Source organism: Helianthus annuus, chromosome 8 (assembly GCF_002127325.2).
Source record: "Helianthus annuus cultivar XRQ/B chromosome 8, HanXRQr2.0-SUNRISE, whole genome shotgun sequence".
Taxonomy (NCBI): Eukaryota; Viridiplantae; Streptophyta; class Magnoliopsida; order Asterales; family Asteraceae; genus Helianthus; species Helianthus annuus.
The window spans coordinates 4,358,879-4,374,421 of NC_035440.2; the positions used below are offsets into that span (position 1 = coordinate 4,358,879).

Genomic DNA, 15,543 nt, shown 5'->3' on the forward strand with positions numbered 1-15,543 from the left:
CCGGATTTTTGTCAGGATTATTGTATTCGACTCAGAAAGCGTTAATAGAAAAGGAATTGAAAGGATATAGCTGTTGTGACTTTGATTACTTTGATTCCGCCTCTGTATTCAAAGACGAACTGCCTTTACTGACTATTTAGGGTCGCACACGGTCCAACACACGTTAATTCCTATGTCTGTCTAACTATACACATGTTACTGTTATATACATAGCACTACAAAACTTTCTTTCTTAATGTATTATATTAATTTTTCAAAAGATATATGGCTGTAATTTGATTAATGCAAGTTGGGCACATTGAAATGTTAGTATAAAGTTTAATTACTTGAAAAAGGGAGTTTTGATTGTAAATAAAAAAAAGACAAGTTTGTTGGATCGATATATACAACAAAACAAGTATAGATTAATATATTCATGTAGTTTGTCATTTTTTATGAAAATATACCATCTAATAGAAGCCAACTTTCATCATTATTTCATTAAAATCATTTTATATTTAATTAACTTTATAAACGCTAAAGCTCTAATACTATTCTATTGTTTGAAATTAGACTGAGCGGTGTGGGGCTCGTCCCAGGGCTGGCGACGTCCGACAAGGTCGTCCAGCAAACTATCCCTTCGGCCCGTTCGCGTCTCCTCGGTCTACCCCTCGACGCCTGCAACGGGGCTATCACACACACACACACATATGTAGCCTTCGGTTTAATTAAGAACCACAATGAGTTGTGAGAACCATGAGAACTCATACTTCCTGTGCGAGTTGGGTCATAATTTTTTGCACAAACATAGATAAAAATATTATAAACACATCTGTAAAAAAAATTATCGAATTGGTAGTTTTCCCTGATGTAAGTTTTGTTTACGCGTTGATTGAAATTTTGTTACAGTGATGAATTTTTTTTACTCATGTAAATTTGTGCATGTGGCATTTTTTTAATTATTATTATTTTTTTTCTGAAACAAGTGATTTTTTTAAAGATTTTTAAGATTTTTTTTTGAAAAAACATTTTGAAAGCCCTAATTTTTATGATTCTTACAACTTAAATGGTTCTCATTTTATCCTCTACATCCCATAATCTTATTGACAACGGGATAAATTCAGCGATCATGGAACATTAATTATGAAAATTATATACTACCTTAAAAGAATTTGTCGGTGCAAAACAAATATCCACTGTTCCTTTTTTACAAATTATGAGACATAAAGGTGCAAACATTGTTAAGTATAATATAATTTTTCAAAACTTACAATATCGTCCCACTTATAAGTTTTTTTTGGCTTTGTAAAAGTTTATAACTTTTTAATAATATGTTTTATAAAATTTCGAATACACTGTTGCAACAAACTTATTTTTATATACATTTTAATAACGCATTATTCTAATTAACATCTTATTATCAAGTCTTTTTATGTTTTAATATAATCACCTTTCTAATAACACGTACCGTCACACATAGACTATTGGTATCAACGTAACCGTATAATAATTTATTAACATCAACTGATAACAACAAAGCGAACATTTTCAAACCTGTTCATCTAATTATGGTATACCTATCATAATTACTTGCTGCCCTCCACACTATCTTGCGCCATATCCCAACCGGAGATCTAGCAGTACTCTAGCACTACTCTATTTATCCACACTATCCTGCGCCAAACCTCACCGGAGATCTAGCACCACTCACCGGAAATCTAGCCTTACTCGCCGGAGATTCTCCGATGGACAAAACACGGACTGCAAGTCCGGTATATCCACGCAAATGGAGCAGCGAATCTGGCGCCACTACAACCACTGCCGTTTCTTCGTCTCCGGGACGCTATCACCACAACCGTTCGTCTTCAAACTCCGGCATGTCAAACATCAAGAGGAATCAAAATGTTGCAGCTAAAGCCGCGGCTCAGCGGCTGGCTCAGGTTATGGCTTCTCAGGCTACCGACATTGACGCCGACGATGATGACGAGGACGATGACCTAGACTTCCGATTTGCTCCTCCGTCTATTAACCGGAGACCTCCGCTTAATGCGAACAAAGTTACAACCGCCAATGCTGCTAATAGACCTTCCGTTGTTCCATCAGCTGTGAATAATAATAAGATCGCCGGATCTCCGTTACCTACGGTAGTTTCTGTTGGTTATTTGTGTTGATTTTGAGTTCTAGTTTACCGATTTAGTGTATGTTGCCCTAGAGTTATCAGTTTGCATTGATTAGTTACATTATTAGTGAATAATATGATGTAATTGTTGTTTAATTAGAATCTATTAGATGAATCTAACAGTTAATGCTACATATAATGTGATATTTAGGTTAATTGTGCTAGAGTTATCAGATGCATTCATTTGTTACACAATTAGTGAATAATATGTTGTAATTGTTGTTTAAATGTTTAATTAGTGTTTAATAGGGATCTATCAGATATTCAGATGAAACTAAGGGGCGTTTGGTTCGCGGAATGATTTGGAATTGGAATTGGAATTTGTATAGGAATTAGAATTTGAAGGAATTGGATTTGGAATTTAAACATTCCAATTGGAATTGGAAATTGTTGGAATTGGAATCTCAATTCCATTTTTGTTGTGTTTGGTTGTCAAATGAATTGGAATCCATCACCTCAGCACCCACAACCACCAGTTCGGGTCGAAACGGTACGGGTCGAAACGGTTCGCGTCGAAGCGGTTCGATTCGAAACGGTACTGGTCGAAACGGTACCGGTCGAAACGGTACGGGTCGAAACGGTTGGCGTCGAAACGGTTCGGGACGAAACGGTGCGGGTCGAAACGGTCGAAGATTCCAATGAATTTACTTTAGAGTAAACTTTCGTTTTGCTCCCTGTGGCTTGGTCCCTTTAACGGTTTTGCCCCAAACCTTTAAAAATAGCCATTTTACTCCCTGATGTTTTGGTTTTGTTGCCAGTTTGCTCCCTGCGGGGAGCAAAATGGATAAACAAACAATTTGGATGGAGTTAGAGGCGGGGAGCAAACTGGCAAAAAAACCGAAACATCAGGGAGTAAAATGGCTATTTTTAAAGGTTTGGAGCAAAACCGTTAAAGTGACCAAACCACAGGGAGCAAAACGGAAGTTTACTCTTTACTTTAATTCCTTCAGGAAGGATTTTGGATTCCTTTAGTTAAAGGATTTAAAGGAATTCATGCCTAACTCCAATTCCAATTCCATTGTCAACCAAACACATGAAGATTGGAATTGGGATTCCAATTCCATCAAATTCTGTGAACCAAACATCTTAAGAGGTGGAATTCAAATTCCAATTTCTTTAAATTCCATTGAATTCCTGCGAACCAAACGCCCCCTAACAGTCTTTGCTACACGTAATGTGATGTTTAGGTTAATAATAGCTCATGTTTATTGTCACTGAAATTCTTTTGCCAGTTGGAATTTGGAAATTGGAATTTTGTCCTTTTTGATTAATAAGCATAACAAGCTGAATATTGTATGTTTTGTTTTGGTTAGCTAGCTAGGACCAGATCAGAGGAAACTCAGCCATCGCGGATTACATCTGCATTGAGTGGAGTGCCATTGAAATCAAATAGCATGCTGCCATCGTTACCGCCAAGCAAAGCATCTTTGAGAACCCCAATGGCTATTCCTCCAATTGATCCTCCAAGCAAGAAACAAACAGACAAAAGGTAAAAGAGAAAACAAAAAAGTTGCATCAGTTCAATTCTTCATGATTAATAAATTTATGTGACTGTTTGTATTTTGGCATAAATTTCAGGTTCCCTATGGAACTGGGAGAAAATAACTCGAAAAATGCAGATGGGCAAGAGGCTTCTGCAATTCGTGATGAAGTATGTAATAAGTTTCTCTTTTTAACTTGCTTTCTCTTTCCTGATCAGCACATGTGACCATATCTTGTGTGTTACATATTAGATATGTAAAAGTATGATGTTACTACTGATGAAGTATAAATATATATATTGTGGAGAGTTCAAATGAGAAGAAATTTTTTGTAAGAAGAAAAAAGAAGAAATTTCAACCAATAATAATGTTTTATTTTACTTTATTTAATATAAGTATTTAATGTTACTATAAGGGTACATTGGTAAATCTACATAGATCATTAATTTGTAGTCTTCCTTTTTAATAGCTAACTATAATAAATGTTTTGTAACTTATCTTCAAAATATATATTTTTTGAAAAAAATAAAATAAAATAATTTAAAGTGTAGGATCAAGGCCGGCTCAAAATATTGTAGGCCCGAAGCGGATAACAAAATCGAGGCCCTTTGCGTAAAATATTAAAAGAAAAAAAAATTGTTTTTGATCCTATGATTCATATACCATCTCTATGTATACATAGTTATATATATCATAAACCTCAACGCTAACAATTTTAAAGTCAAAATCACCTACATATAATATGTTATCTTAAGAATTTGGGGCCCCGGTGAAGTGGAGGCCTAAAGCGGCTTGCTTTATTTCACTCCCTCTTGAGCCGGCCCTGTGTAGGATAAAATACGAGGTGTATACGATAAATTACGAGTTGTGTAGGATAAATTTCAACGTGTAGGATAAATTTTGAAATATGTAGGATAACTTTTGATGTGTGTAGGCAAAAAAAGTTAGTGTGGAGGTTGATAGTCTTTATGACTAATTAATTAGTCAAAGATGATAATAAATGAGATAAGTTAAAAAACTATTTAATGTTTTACAAAATTACCCTTTGTTCTTTTTCTTCTCAACTAAATTTTCTTCTTAAATGAACCTTCCCCTATATATATTTATGATTTTTAAATTTTGCAATTTAATGCAGCTTGATATGCTACAAGAAGAGAATGAGAATGCCCTTGAGAAGGTGAGTTTGTAATCTATACATTTACCCTGCTTTCATAGTACTATGTTTCACATAATTGCGATACCCTTGGTTTATATAATCTCTAATAAATAATAATCAATCTACTTGTGCAGCTTAGAATTGCTGAAGAAACTTGTCAAGATGCAGAGAAAAGGGTTAAGGAGCTTGAGAAGCAGGTCATATTCTTCTTATTTTCTGTTGTATATTGGTTTCTAAAATGATAAAAAAAACCGAAAAATGAAGGAAATCAGTATGAAAACGGCACATTAATTCCTAACAACCATATTCTACAATTGTTTTCATATGTTCGACATATGTACTTGTGTAGGTATACATTTTTAACTTGATATCATTTAGTAAGATTGCAAGAGTTATGCATCTCATATGCTTCACGCCTTTACTTTATGGGCTTTAAATTCTTGCATAAGTACTCATTTGTATTTTTTTTGTTTAGGTGGCTTCTCTTGGCGAAGGAATTTCGTTGGAAGCAAAATTGTTAAGCAGGTTAATATTTCTCCTACCAAAATGCATATTATATATATATATATATATATATATATAAAGACAATCTATTCTAATTTTCTTTATTGTTGCCTTGAATTTCCGATGTCTTGCAGGAAGGAAGCTGCATTGCGCCAAAGAGAGGTTGCTTAAATTATTAAACGTGTTACGTGTCTTATTTTGGTACTTTGTTTCTTCATGTTGTGTTCCGAAAGAGTTGAGTCTCAATGCCCTTTTTAGTTAAAAGTCATTGGCTTCCAATAGACAAATATATTTGCTTCTTACTAGTTACTATTTATTTATATAGAAGACATAAGTACTTCTACTGTGACAGGCTGCACTTAAAGAGGCCAAAAAGGCTAAAGACGGAGTAAATGAAGAAGTTTTATCGCTCCGGTCAGAAGTCAAGGTGAATCTTGCCACTATATTGCTCTTGTGAATTGTGATATAGTAGTATATGCATAGCTTTTAAACACCGAAAGTCGCATTGATTTGACCTCTTAAGCGAAAGTCGCAAATTGGTTAACGCTTTTTCGTATGGAACAGAAAGCAAAAGATGAGGCTGCAGCTGTTGTGGACCAACTTCAAGGAATCGAGTCTGAAGTCAAAGCTTTTCACTCAATGACACAGAGAATGGTTTTAACTCAGAGTGAAATGGTATGTTATTTTAATTTTTAAATCTATCCTATTTTTCTGGTATTTTTTCCATTATATTTTATTTTAAAATTGCAGGAGGAAGTAGTACTAAAGCGTTGTTGGCTCGCACGATACTGGGGTTTAGCTGTTCGCCATGGTGGTTAATGCTACAAAAATGTTTTGTACTTTTCTTTTCACAGTAAATGTCTTTTTTTTTCTTGTTATTTTCTCATGTTTATTTGCAATCTGTTTTGTAGGTATTTGTGCTGATGTTGCAGTTTCTAAGCATGAGTATTGGTCGTCTTTGGCACCTCTTCCCTTCGAAGTTGTTGTTTCATCTGGGCAAAAGGCAAAAGAAGAATGCTGGGATAAAGGCTAGTAATTTCTCAATCAAAATGGGCGGGCCGGTAACGGGTCATCTTTTAGTGTGGTTTGTATAGGGCATTAGGGCTGGGTCAGGTTAAAATGACCTGCAAACACTATTCCGTATACATTTATTATAAATTATTACTTCGTTAATAATGATTCTGAAAAGTGAAAACAACATTATTAGAATATTAATCTAAAGAGTAAAGTACACGGATGGTCCCTGTGGTTGACCAAAATTTTGGATTTAGTCCCTAGTTTTTTAAAAGTACACGGATGGTCCCTATGGTTTTACGTATTTAGTCCCCAACTTTTGCAAAAAGTACACAGATGGTCCCTGTGATTTACACTTTGTAACGCATTTAGTTCACAACGTTTAGTGACTAAATGTGTTACAAAGTGCATACCACAAGGACTATCCATGTACTTTTGTAAAAAGTTGGGGACTAAATGCGTTACAAAGGGCAAACCATAGGGACCATCTGCGCACTTTTAGAAGGCTAGGGACCAAATTCAAAATTTTGGTTAACCACAGAGACCATCCGTGTACTATAATCTAAATCTTTGGATGAAAATGACTTAGGAGGTTGTGTGCATTAAATTGGACTTTGGTTGACTGACAACGTGTTTGACCCGTTCCCATTATAGCTAAATTTTGCCCATTTGACTTGTTTGAGATAAATGCAGATCTTCACATTCATAAGTAAACGGGTCAATATTTAACAGGTGATGGTAATCAGGAAAGGAGGAGTAAGCTTGTGCAGGACTTAAATGATCTAACAAGCGAAGGGAATATTGAGAGTATGCTTACCGTTGAAATGGGTTTGAAGGAGCTTGCATGCTTAAAGGTTTTTTTTATTAATAATATATAATTTCATCTTCTACAATGATGCTGGAATGTTTTGCTATTAGTCTAAAAATAGGTGACAAGATGGATGGGTGACAACGACAATGGGTCATGACTCATGTCGGGTTGGGTTGACACTAATTTTAATAAGAGTATAGTACACGGATGGTCCCTGTGGTTTACCAAAATTTAGGATGTGGTCCCTAGATTCCTAAAAGTACACAAATAGTCCCCGTGGTTTACACTTTGTAACGTATTTAGTCCCAAACTTTTTCAAAAAGTACATGGATGGTCCCTATGGTTTGCACTTTATAACGCATTTAGTCCCAACTTTTTCAAAAAGCACATGGATGGTCCCTGTGGTTTGTACTTTGTAACGCATTTAGTCCCTAACCTGGACAGTTGGACATGTTAAAACCTTTAGATTTGTTGGCTGGGGGGACTAAATGCGTCACAAATTGCAAACCACAGGGACTATCCGTGTACTTTTAGAAAGCTAGGGATCAAATCCAAAATTTTGGTAAACCACAGGGACCATCCGTGTACTTTACTCTTGTAATAATTAATGAGTTATGGATGTAAAACCAATTATAACAGTAATAATCTAAATCTTTGCATAAAAACGATTTAGGTAGTTGTATGCATTGAAAATACACTTTCGGGCAACTTTCAACCCATTTGACCAGTTCCCCTTTTGACCCATTTTAAATTAAACGCAACCCAAATCGACCCGTTCATAAGTAAGTGGATTGAAACTTGAAATTATCTCATACTGTGCTTGTATAGGTTGAAGACGGGATCGTGCAGGCACTGGCCCAATTGCGGCGTATGAACTTGGCTCGACAAACTATGTCAGGCAATTTTTTCCCATGCGAACCTTTAAATATGATCTTATTGTTTGCAAGTCTGTTATAAATCATATTGATTGTTATAGGTCTATCTTCTACCTTAATGACTGTAAAATTTATCCTTGATGAGTAATTGTGTATACGCTACATTTGTATGTATATTGATTCTTTTCAAGATCTAATCAATCTGCTTTGTGCAGATGCTAAGTCTTCAGGTGACCCAAAGTTTATGGAGGCATTTGGTAAGTTGCATTTTATTTGATATTGTTCAAGTTAGGACTGTAAACGAACGAATGTTCGTGAACTTGTTCGGCGGGAAGTTCGTTTATTTAATAAACGAATGAACATGAACACAATTTTTTTGTTCGTTTAATTAAACGAACGAACATGAACACATGTTTTGTTCGTTCATTTATGTTCGTGAACATCCGCTTATGTTTGTTCATTTGGGTCATTTGTGTTCATTTATGTTCGTTCATTTACATATGTATATGTTTGTTCGTTAATGTTTGTTTCATTTTAAATACATAAGTGGTTATGTTTATATAAGTATTAAACATAAAAGGAACTTCCTAACTACTTATACAAATACAACTAATTGGTAATTGGGCACTCTAGTAATAAAGATGGATTTTCCAATGAAATTTATTGTAATTAATCACTAATTTATATAAAAAATTACTTTACGTTCGTTTATGTTTAGTAAATTATGTTCATCTTGTTCGTTTATGTTTTTTTTTTCAATTATGTTCATTTTTGTTGTTTATTGTTTCTTAAACTATGTTCCTTTCAGTTTATTTATATTCGTGAACTGTTCGCTTAGGTTTTAAACAAACAAACATAAACGAACACGAACATGCCTATTTGTTTAATAAACGAACATCAACAAAAAAAAACATGTTTGATTATATGTTCGTGTTCGGTTAAAGTTAAATATTGTTCGTGTTCGTTCGGTTCATTTACATGCCTAGTTCAAGTTAAATATATGTATTATTGCTCTATCTGTATGAAAATCTAGCAACGTGTGACAGATGATATGTATATTTGTTGCAGAGTTGAGCCCAGAGGAGTCTGAAGACGTTCTTTTCAAAGAGGTATGATTATCGCTAGTAGCCGATATGAGTTCTAGTTATTAACTCTCGACCTTTTTCTCTTATCACTTTTTTAGTTCTAGTTATTAACAGGCATGGCTTACTTATTTTTTAAGTCTTACTTTATTTTCATGTCATTAACAGGCATGGCTTACTTATTTTTGGAGTAGAGCAAAAAGGCTTGGTATTGAGGTGGAAACCGCAAAGGCATGTCTTGAATTTTGGATTAGCCGAAGCGCACATTCTCCAACTTCACATGACGCTGTTGACGGTAACTTTCCAGTATATGTATTATTTATCGTAGAACCCTGATTGGTACAGGTGGCAATTTCGACCCATTTATATATATGCTAAAAGATTTATAACTAAAACAGTAAAATGCCATTTCATCCTTGAGGTTTGGCCAGTTTTGCGACTTTCGTCCGAAGGTTTGTTTTTCTGCATCTGGATCCAAAAAGTTTGAAATCTTGCCATTTTCATCCGACTCGTTAACTCCATCCATTTTTCTCCGTTAAGTCAGGGGTATTTCTGTCTTTTTTGTTAACTTAAAGGGCAATTCGGATTTTTTCACTTTATGTAAATAGACCGAATACCCTTAAAAAGACCGAATTGCCCTTCAAGTTAACAAAAAAGACGGAAATACCTCTGACCTAACAGAGAAAAATGGATGGAGTTAACAAGCCTGATGAAAATGGCAAGATCTTAAACCTTTTGGATCCAGATGCGGAAAAACACATCTTTGGATGAAAGTCGCAAAACTGACCAAACCTCAGGGACGAAAATGACATTTTACTCTTAACTAAAAATAGAACACCTTAGATGGGTCAAGTGAGTTAGACAGGTAAGTCATTCAACATGTTAACGAAAAAAGTGATGACACGTGACTAAATGACTTTGTAGTTGAGCAAGGGTTAATGGAGCTAAGAAAAATGGGCATCGAGCATCGTCTATGGGAAGCATCAAGGCAAGGAAGTTGATCCACCAATGCACAATAACACTTGCTACGAATTGTCAACATTGGACCTCATGATACTTGGTTAATTCCCGAGTTTTTCCCACTTTATAAGTTGGCAACACGGTTTTCAGTCTCTTAACATCACAGTTTAATATGTATGTTATGTTCTTGAATCCTCTCGAGCCAACTTCATTAAATTTTAAATCTACCATAATATAGTAAGAGTCATGTATTTGAGTTGATATAAGTTGGTTTTGCGAATGGCGGGTGTGTGTTCTGCCATTCTTGAGGTAGAGGTAGCAAATGGGTGCATCGGGTGACGGGGTTCAAATGAGTTCGGGTTTGGGTCAACACTTGGTACTGAGTTGAAACAAGTGGGTGTGGGTTGGATGCTTGGATGTTTATGTGAAGGTTGCTAATATAATGATTGCTACTACTACAACCATTTTGAATTATTATGCTTATTATACTTGTATTTTTGAAACACCAAATGGAAGAAATAATACAATATGTGAAAGTTAATTATTTGATCCTGTTGCCATTTTGGTGTCGGACTGTCGGTTTTGTTTTGGTTCCAAGGGGTGATCTGAAACTACAACAGGACGGTGAACCTCCATTTTCAGGCAGTTGAACTCCAGTGCTAATATCGGTTTTGAAAGCATCACTGACATGCCCATTTCTCTCTTCTTTAAACATTCATTCAACTCCTCATTTTCGGTATCAATCCGGCCTAATGATCCTGAAATTCTCGCTGGCGATGTAGGTTTCACCCTGCCCAAAAAGACATTTAGAAGAGGCACATGCAATTTCGTTACTCGAGTTCAACTTGAAAGGCTACTATAAATCAAGTGATTTCGAGCCAGTAGTCTGGTAACATGAGGTTTGGCTTGACTCGACTACATTATGCCGGTTTTCTTACAAATTGTTTAAAACTGACATGAAAACAAACCTGCACTCAATCTGGCAAGTGTACTTAAGAAGCTGAGGTACATGCTCTGTGCGGCCACTACAGTTTTATAGCAACAATAAAACACGATAACTTCAGTTTACATAGTTCCGAATATTTGTAGAAAGTACGAAACTGAAAAATAAAAACAAGAAGCAGACCTATAGCCGGGAAGTGACATCTTAACTGTCGGGCCCAAAGCCATCCACTTCAATGGATTCATCTTCAAAACTATACATATATTAGCATGATCATATTACTTGGAGAAAGAATGGAAGTATTGGGTCGGGTCAATATTACTAAAAAACAACTTGAGTATGATGTCAGTCCACATACTAGGAGGCTGGAGTCGAATATCATAGAGGCTCGTTGTTACAGGACCATCGTTTTCAGCTACGTGAATCATTTGGGATTCCACCTTCGAAAAAGTGGCAACTTGACTTGGAATACCGAATTCCTGAGAATATATGATCAAGCGTATGGTTGGATCAAACGCTAACTTACAAGCTAGAAACAACTTGTTAATTTCAACATGTCATCTAAAAGACATCAAACTAGGGGTGTGAATTTCTGACACGACACGAACCTTAACACGAAATTTGCGGGTTTAGGTTTAGTCTAAACGGGTCGGGTCTGTTTCAGGTTAAACCAGCGAACCTGTTTAGCTAAACGGGTCGGGTTCGGGTCAACCTGGTCGGGTTGACGGGTCCCGTTTATCCCATTTATATTATATTATATTTTATTTTTTTCCAATACGTTTTATGTCATAAATTAATTTGGGTGTGTATTTTATGCATAATTATAACTTAAAAAGAGAGATTGACATAAAGTTATATAATTAAAGTGCAATTGAATTATATGAATTTCTGTTTTTTGTAGTAAAATTTTATTTTAGTTATACTAATTTGTGAAAAAAAGATTTAAAAATTTGAAAATTCAGGCTGAACGGGTCATGTTCGGGTCAACCCGCTAATATTATGGCCGTTTCCGGGTTCATATGTATGACAAGATTTTCAGGTTCGGGTCGGGTTGGACCGACCCATTTAGCACCCCTACATCAAACTCGGCTTGATCCTACGTTGAAGTACCTTTCTTCCATGCATGCACGCGTTGTCATTGTTCACATAAACACTTGCTGCCCATCTGAAACTCAAAGAAACATAAAGAGCCAGTGATGCAAGTTAGGCTATTGGGTGTCGTCCCGTTTTCCCTAGTTTTCTCCGTATGACACGTCAACGTCACATCAGCTTAGTCCAGTTTTCCCCAGATTTCCCCAAAACCGATTTGTTTTAATTTAATTTAATCTTTAAAACAGTTTATATATTTAAATGTTTTAAATAGAAAGTAAAATAAAAGATATATAAACAAAAAAAATCAAGTTTCTCGATATATTTTTGTTATGAATTAAAATAAAAGATGTGTTTTAGATATAAATTAAAATAAAAGATACATAAACAAAAACATAAACCAAATTTCAATATATTTTAGTTATAAATTAAAATAAAAGATATGTTTTAAATATAAATTAAAAAAAAAAAAACATTAACAACAACACAACACATACACACACATGAAAAAATGAAGAAAAAAAAAACATTGTCACAAGCTGAATAAAACATGGTCACAAACCGGGCTTCACCGAGCCTTCCCCAGCTCCCACACCCGATAGCCTTAAGTGACGATTAAACTCACGCATGAGACGTTGGCATTCGTGTGGTACGGACGATTCCTGCTATTGTCACAAGCTGAATAAAACATTGTCAACTTTCTTAATTAGTTATAAATTAAGAGGATAATTTGATAGTTGAAATAAGAAAATAACCTCATTAAAGGGTCCAAATGGGCTCTCAGTGTAGTTTGCAAGATAAAACCCTCCTGCTGTATACCTGCAGTGTGTGTGCATATTCATATTACAATAATAAAACCATAAATGCATTTTTTTTATTTGAAAAAAATAAATAAATAATAAAAAAAGGTACCCAAAAGTTTCAACTAATTTGAACTCTTTAGGAATGATAGCTCTAGCAACTTCTGCTTTCACAAGATGAAACTGGTATAGGGCACTGCAAACCAAATCTTATTTTTGAAACTTTATAGTATGTTGGTAGAAAGATTAATGTATATTGTTCATATTTTGAAGAAAATAATAATAATAATAATAATAATAATAATAATAATAATAATAATAATAATAATAATAATAATAATAATAATAATAATAATAATAATAATAATAATAATAATAATAATGATCTAATAGAGTTTTTGAATATTAGGATTAAACTTGCCTGCCTTTAAAAATCCAAGGAGGTTTACCAGCATATCCTGAACTACAATTGGTTTGCATAATCTCCATACCTTTCATGTTTTACAAGTTAACAGTAATGTGTACACGTATATATATAGAGAGAGAAGAGAAGACAGTACAAGAAAACAACCTGAAGAAGCAAACTCCAAAATAAATAAATAAATAAATAAATAAATCTAATCTAATACTAATAAAAGACTCCATTTATTGCCACATGTCATTCTCTCCATTAATTCATTAATAATATTATAAAATTTTATAATAATACTAGGGAGAAAGCCCGTGCGATGCACGACATGCATAATAGCTATTGTTTGTTTGTGGTAAGACGTCTGACACAACTGGTGCATAACATGTAAGACAATACGCCTACAAAGGGGCGTGCTTAAACTTTATTAAACCATGGACCATAATACCATATAAAATAATTCGACAATGATATGGGCTAGCTCATATATGTCACCTTTACATTCTCTCTTTAAGAAAGGGAGGCGTATCCCATGTTTATTTTTTTCAAAAAGCCAACTTCTCCCTTATATGTCTTTACACATTCGAAGTGATGCGTTACCACGTTTTTTATTCCTATATTTTTTAATGTAGAACAATGCACTTCTAATTCTCCCCTTATGTCTTTACACATTTGAGCATTTACAAAGGCTTCCTAACAGTAACACTCGGTTACAGCCAACTAACGCGTGCATGAAGTTCGTAGGCGTCATAATAATGCATTATTTGTTATTAAAATGGGGGGGGGGGGCTGCGGGTTCAGCTTAAAATACTTATCTCAAAATTCAGAAATAAAGTTGATTTTCAATTTAGAGCGAGGTGGGCCAAGTGGCATCAGAATATGCGTCTATGGCAGAAGTACAAATTAAAGAATTAGACCCTAAACCTATAAACGTAGTCGCTAATCATTTCAGCATTATGTTCCTTATGCATGCGGGTTTATGTGCTCTCGCACCACGGCAAAGTGTTTAGAAAATCGGTTAAAAATTTCAAAGTAGCTCCCTATAGGATGTGGGTTGTTTATGTACAAAGCGTTACAGATTTTGATATTAAAATGTATGCATCAATTAAGGTTTCATCTTTCTATTTCCTCTGACGATTTCATTAACCCTTTCTTTCCTTTTCTTGTTATTTGTGGCATTTGCAGCCAACTTTGAGCATTTACAAAGGCTTCCTAACAGTAACACTCGGTTACGGCCAACTAACACGTGCATGAAGTTCGTAGGCGTCAGAATAATGCATTATTTGTTATTAAAATGGGGGGGGGGGGGGGCTACGCGTTCAGCTTAAAATACTTATCTCAAAATTCAGAAATAAAGTTGATTTTCTACATAAGTAACTATTAGAATGAAGCATTATTGGAGAAAGCTTAAGGGAATTTAAAAATCGGGTATATGGTTAGGCAAGTGGGTTTATATTTCGGTTAATCAGCCCTGGTATTTATATCCATCCAATACCCATGACATTCCCAAACCCGAATATGCGTACCCGATAGTTCGGGCTTTATGCATTCCCGCCAGCCTCGGGTATTTTTGCCACCCCTACTGATAGACCAAATTGCCGCTCATCAGCAGTAATTTAATACTGATGAATCATGATTACCTGTGACAATCGGTTACAACTTCAGCTTCCATGCAATTTTCATCAATCATGCAGATCTGAAGTACCTTGTAGTGGCATTTCAATAAAACGCATTCCCTAGTCCCTGAACCCCCACTTCCGCAGGATTTTCTCATATGGTTTTTGGATTCCTACCAATAATGTGTGTGAAGTTCATCGAGACTCATGTGGTCTATTGTATATTTTATCTATCTTAAACCTAATAGTATTATACCATACACTCTCGGACTCTTTGTGAGCTCAGAACTGAACTTTTAATCTCATCAATATAAAGATCTGGAAGCCCAAACTGCTATCATTATGTATATATTATAGGAGAGCAAAATGATGAAGATTTAAAAATTTTATTTAGTTTATGAAATATAAATTATAAAAATATTCAAGGGTAAGAGACTTACTATGTTAACTTCACAGTTGACCTTCATAATTACACCCCGTGAAAGAATGGAGTATTTGTGACAATAAATTATAAAAATATTCAAGGCTCTGATACCAATCTGTCACACCCCAACCAATGGCGGAAACATCGGGATGAGACGAAGTGTGAAGATTGCTCGAGACATCATAACGCTATTTGTGACAATAATTTAATAATCCAAATTT

General features: G+C 34.9%; 2 protein-coding genes across 3 annotated transcripts; one reads left to right on the forward strand and one right to left on the reverse strand.

Moving 5' to 3' along the window:
* The first annotated feature begins 1,527 nt into the window (after positions 1 to 1,527).
* On the forward strand, positions 1,528 to 10,524 carry LOC110871813 (coiled-coil domain-containing protein SCD2). 2 transcript variants are annotated; one of them, XM_035976376.1, is made up of 17 exons: positions 1,528 to 2,123; positions 3,472 to 3,647; positions 3,737 to 3,809; positions 4,775 to 4,816; positions 4,930 to 4,992; positions 5,271 to 5,320; positions 5,434 to 5,461; positions 5,652 to 5,726; positions 5,864 to 5,974; positions 6,044 to 6,110; positions 6,211 to 6,327; positions 7,046 to 7,167; positions 7,953 to 8,022; positions 8,215 to 8,256; positions 9,068 to 9,108; positions 9,250 to 9,376; positions 10,006 to 10,524. In XM_035976376.1, the coding sequence occupies exons 1-17, from the start codon at positions 1,725 to 1,727 to the stop codon at positions 10,080 to 10,082; spliced, it is 1,680 nt and encodes a 559-aa protein (XP_035832269.1). In that variant the 5' UTR covers positions 1,528 to 1,724; the 3' UTR covers positions 10,083 to 10,524. The 2 variants fall into 2 exon arrangements, with proteins under 2 accessions (XP_035832269.1, XP_021976256.1); XM_022120564.2 differs by having other exon boundaries at positions 1,580 to 2,123; positions 6,050 to 6,110; positions 10,006 to 10,515.
* Positions 10,480 to 13,372, reverse strand: LOC110871814 (protein NEOXANTHIN-DEFICIENT 1). Its single transcript, XM_022120565.2, has 9 exons — positions 13,295 to 13,372; positions 12,986 to 13,069; positions 12,829 to 12,892; positions 12,699 to 12,751; positions 12,095 to 12,149; positions 11,343 to 11,463; positions 11,168 to 11,237; positions 11,010 to 11,066; positions 10,480 to 10,831 (listed from the first exon to the last, which is right to left on the reverse strand). Exons 1-9 carry the CDS (start codon positions 13,369 to 13,371, stop codon positions 10,579 to 10,581), a joined length of 834 nt encoding a protein of 277 aa, XP_021976257.1. The 5' UTR covers position 13,372; the 3' UTR covers positions 10,480 to 10,578.
* Between the last annotated feature and the right edge of the window lie 2,171 nt (positions 13,373 to 15,543).

Coding starts and splice junctions, on each gene's coding strand:
- LOC110871814 (XM_022120565.2), bottom strand. CDS start 13,371: ATGAAAGGTATGGAGATTATGCAAACCAATTGTAGTTCAGGATATGCT. Junction 12,150..12,698: donor CGAATGCCAACGTCTCATGC/GTGAGTTTAATC, acceptor TTTGAGTTTCAG/ATGGGCAGCAAGTGTTTATG. Junction 11,238..11,342: donor TATTCGACTCCAGCCTCCTA/GTATGTGGACTG, acceptor ATATATGTATAG/TTTTGAAGATGAATCCATTG.
- LOC110871813 (XM_035976376.1), top strand. CDS start 1,725: ATGGACAAAACACGGACTGCAAGTCCGGTATATCCACGCAAATGGAGC. Junction 3,648..3,736: donor AAGAAACAAACAGACAAAAG/GTAAAAGAGAAA, acceptor CATAAATTTCAG/GTTCCCTATGGAACTGGGAG. Junction 5,727..5,863: donor CGCTCCGGTCAGAAGTCAAG/GTGAATCTTGCC, acceptor CGTATGGAACAG/AAAGCAAAAGATGAGGCTGC.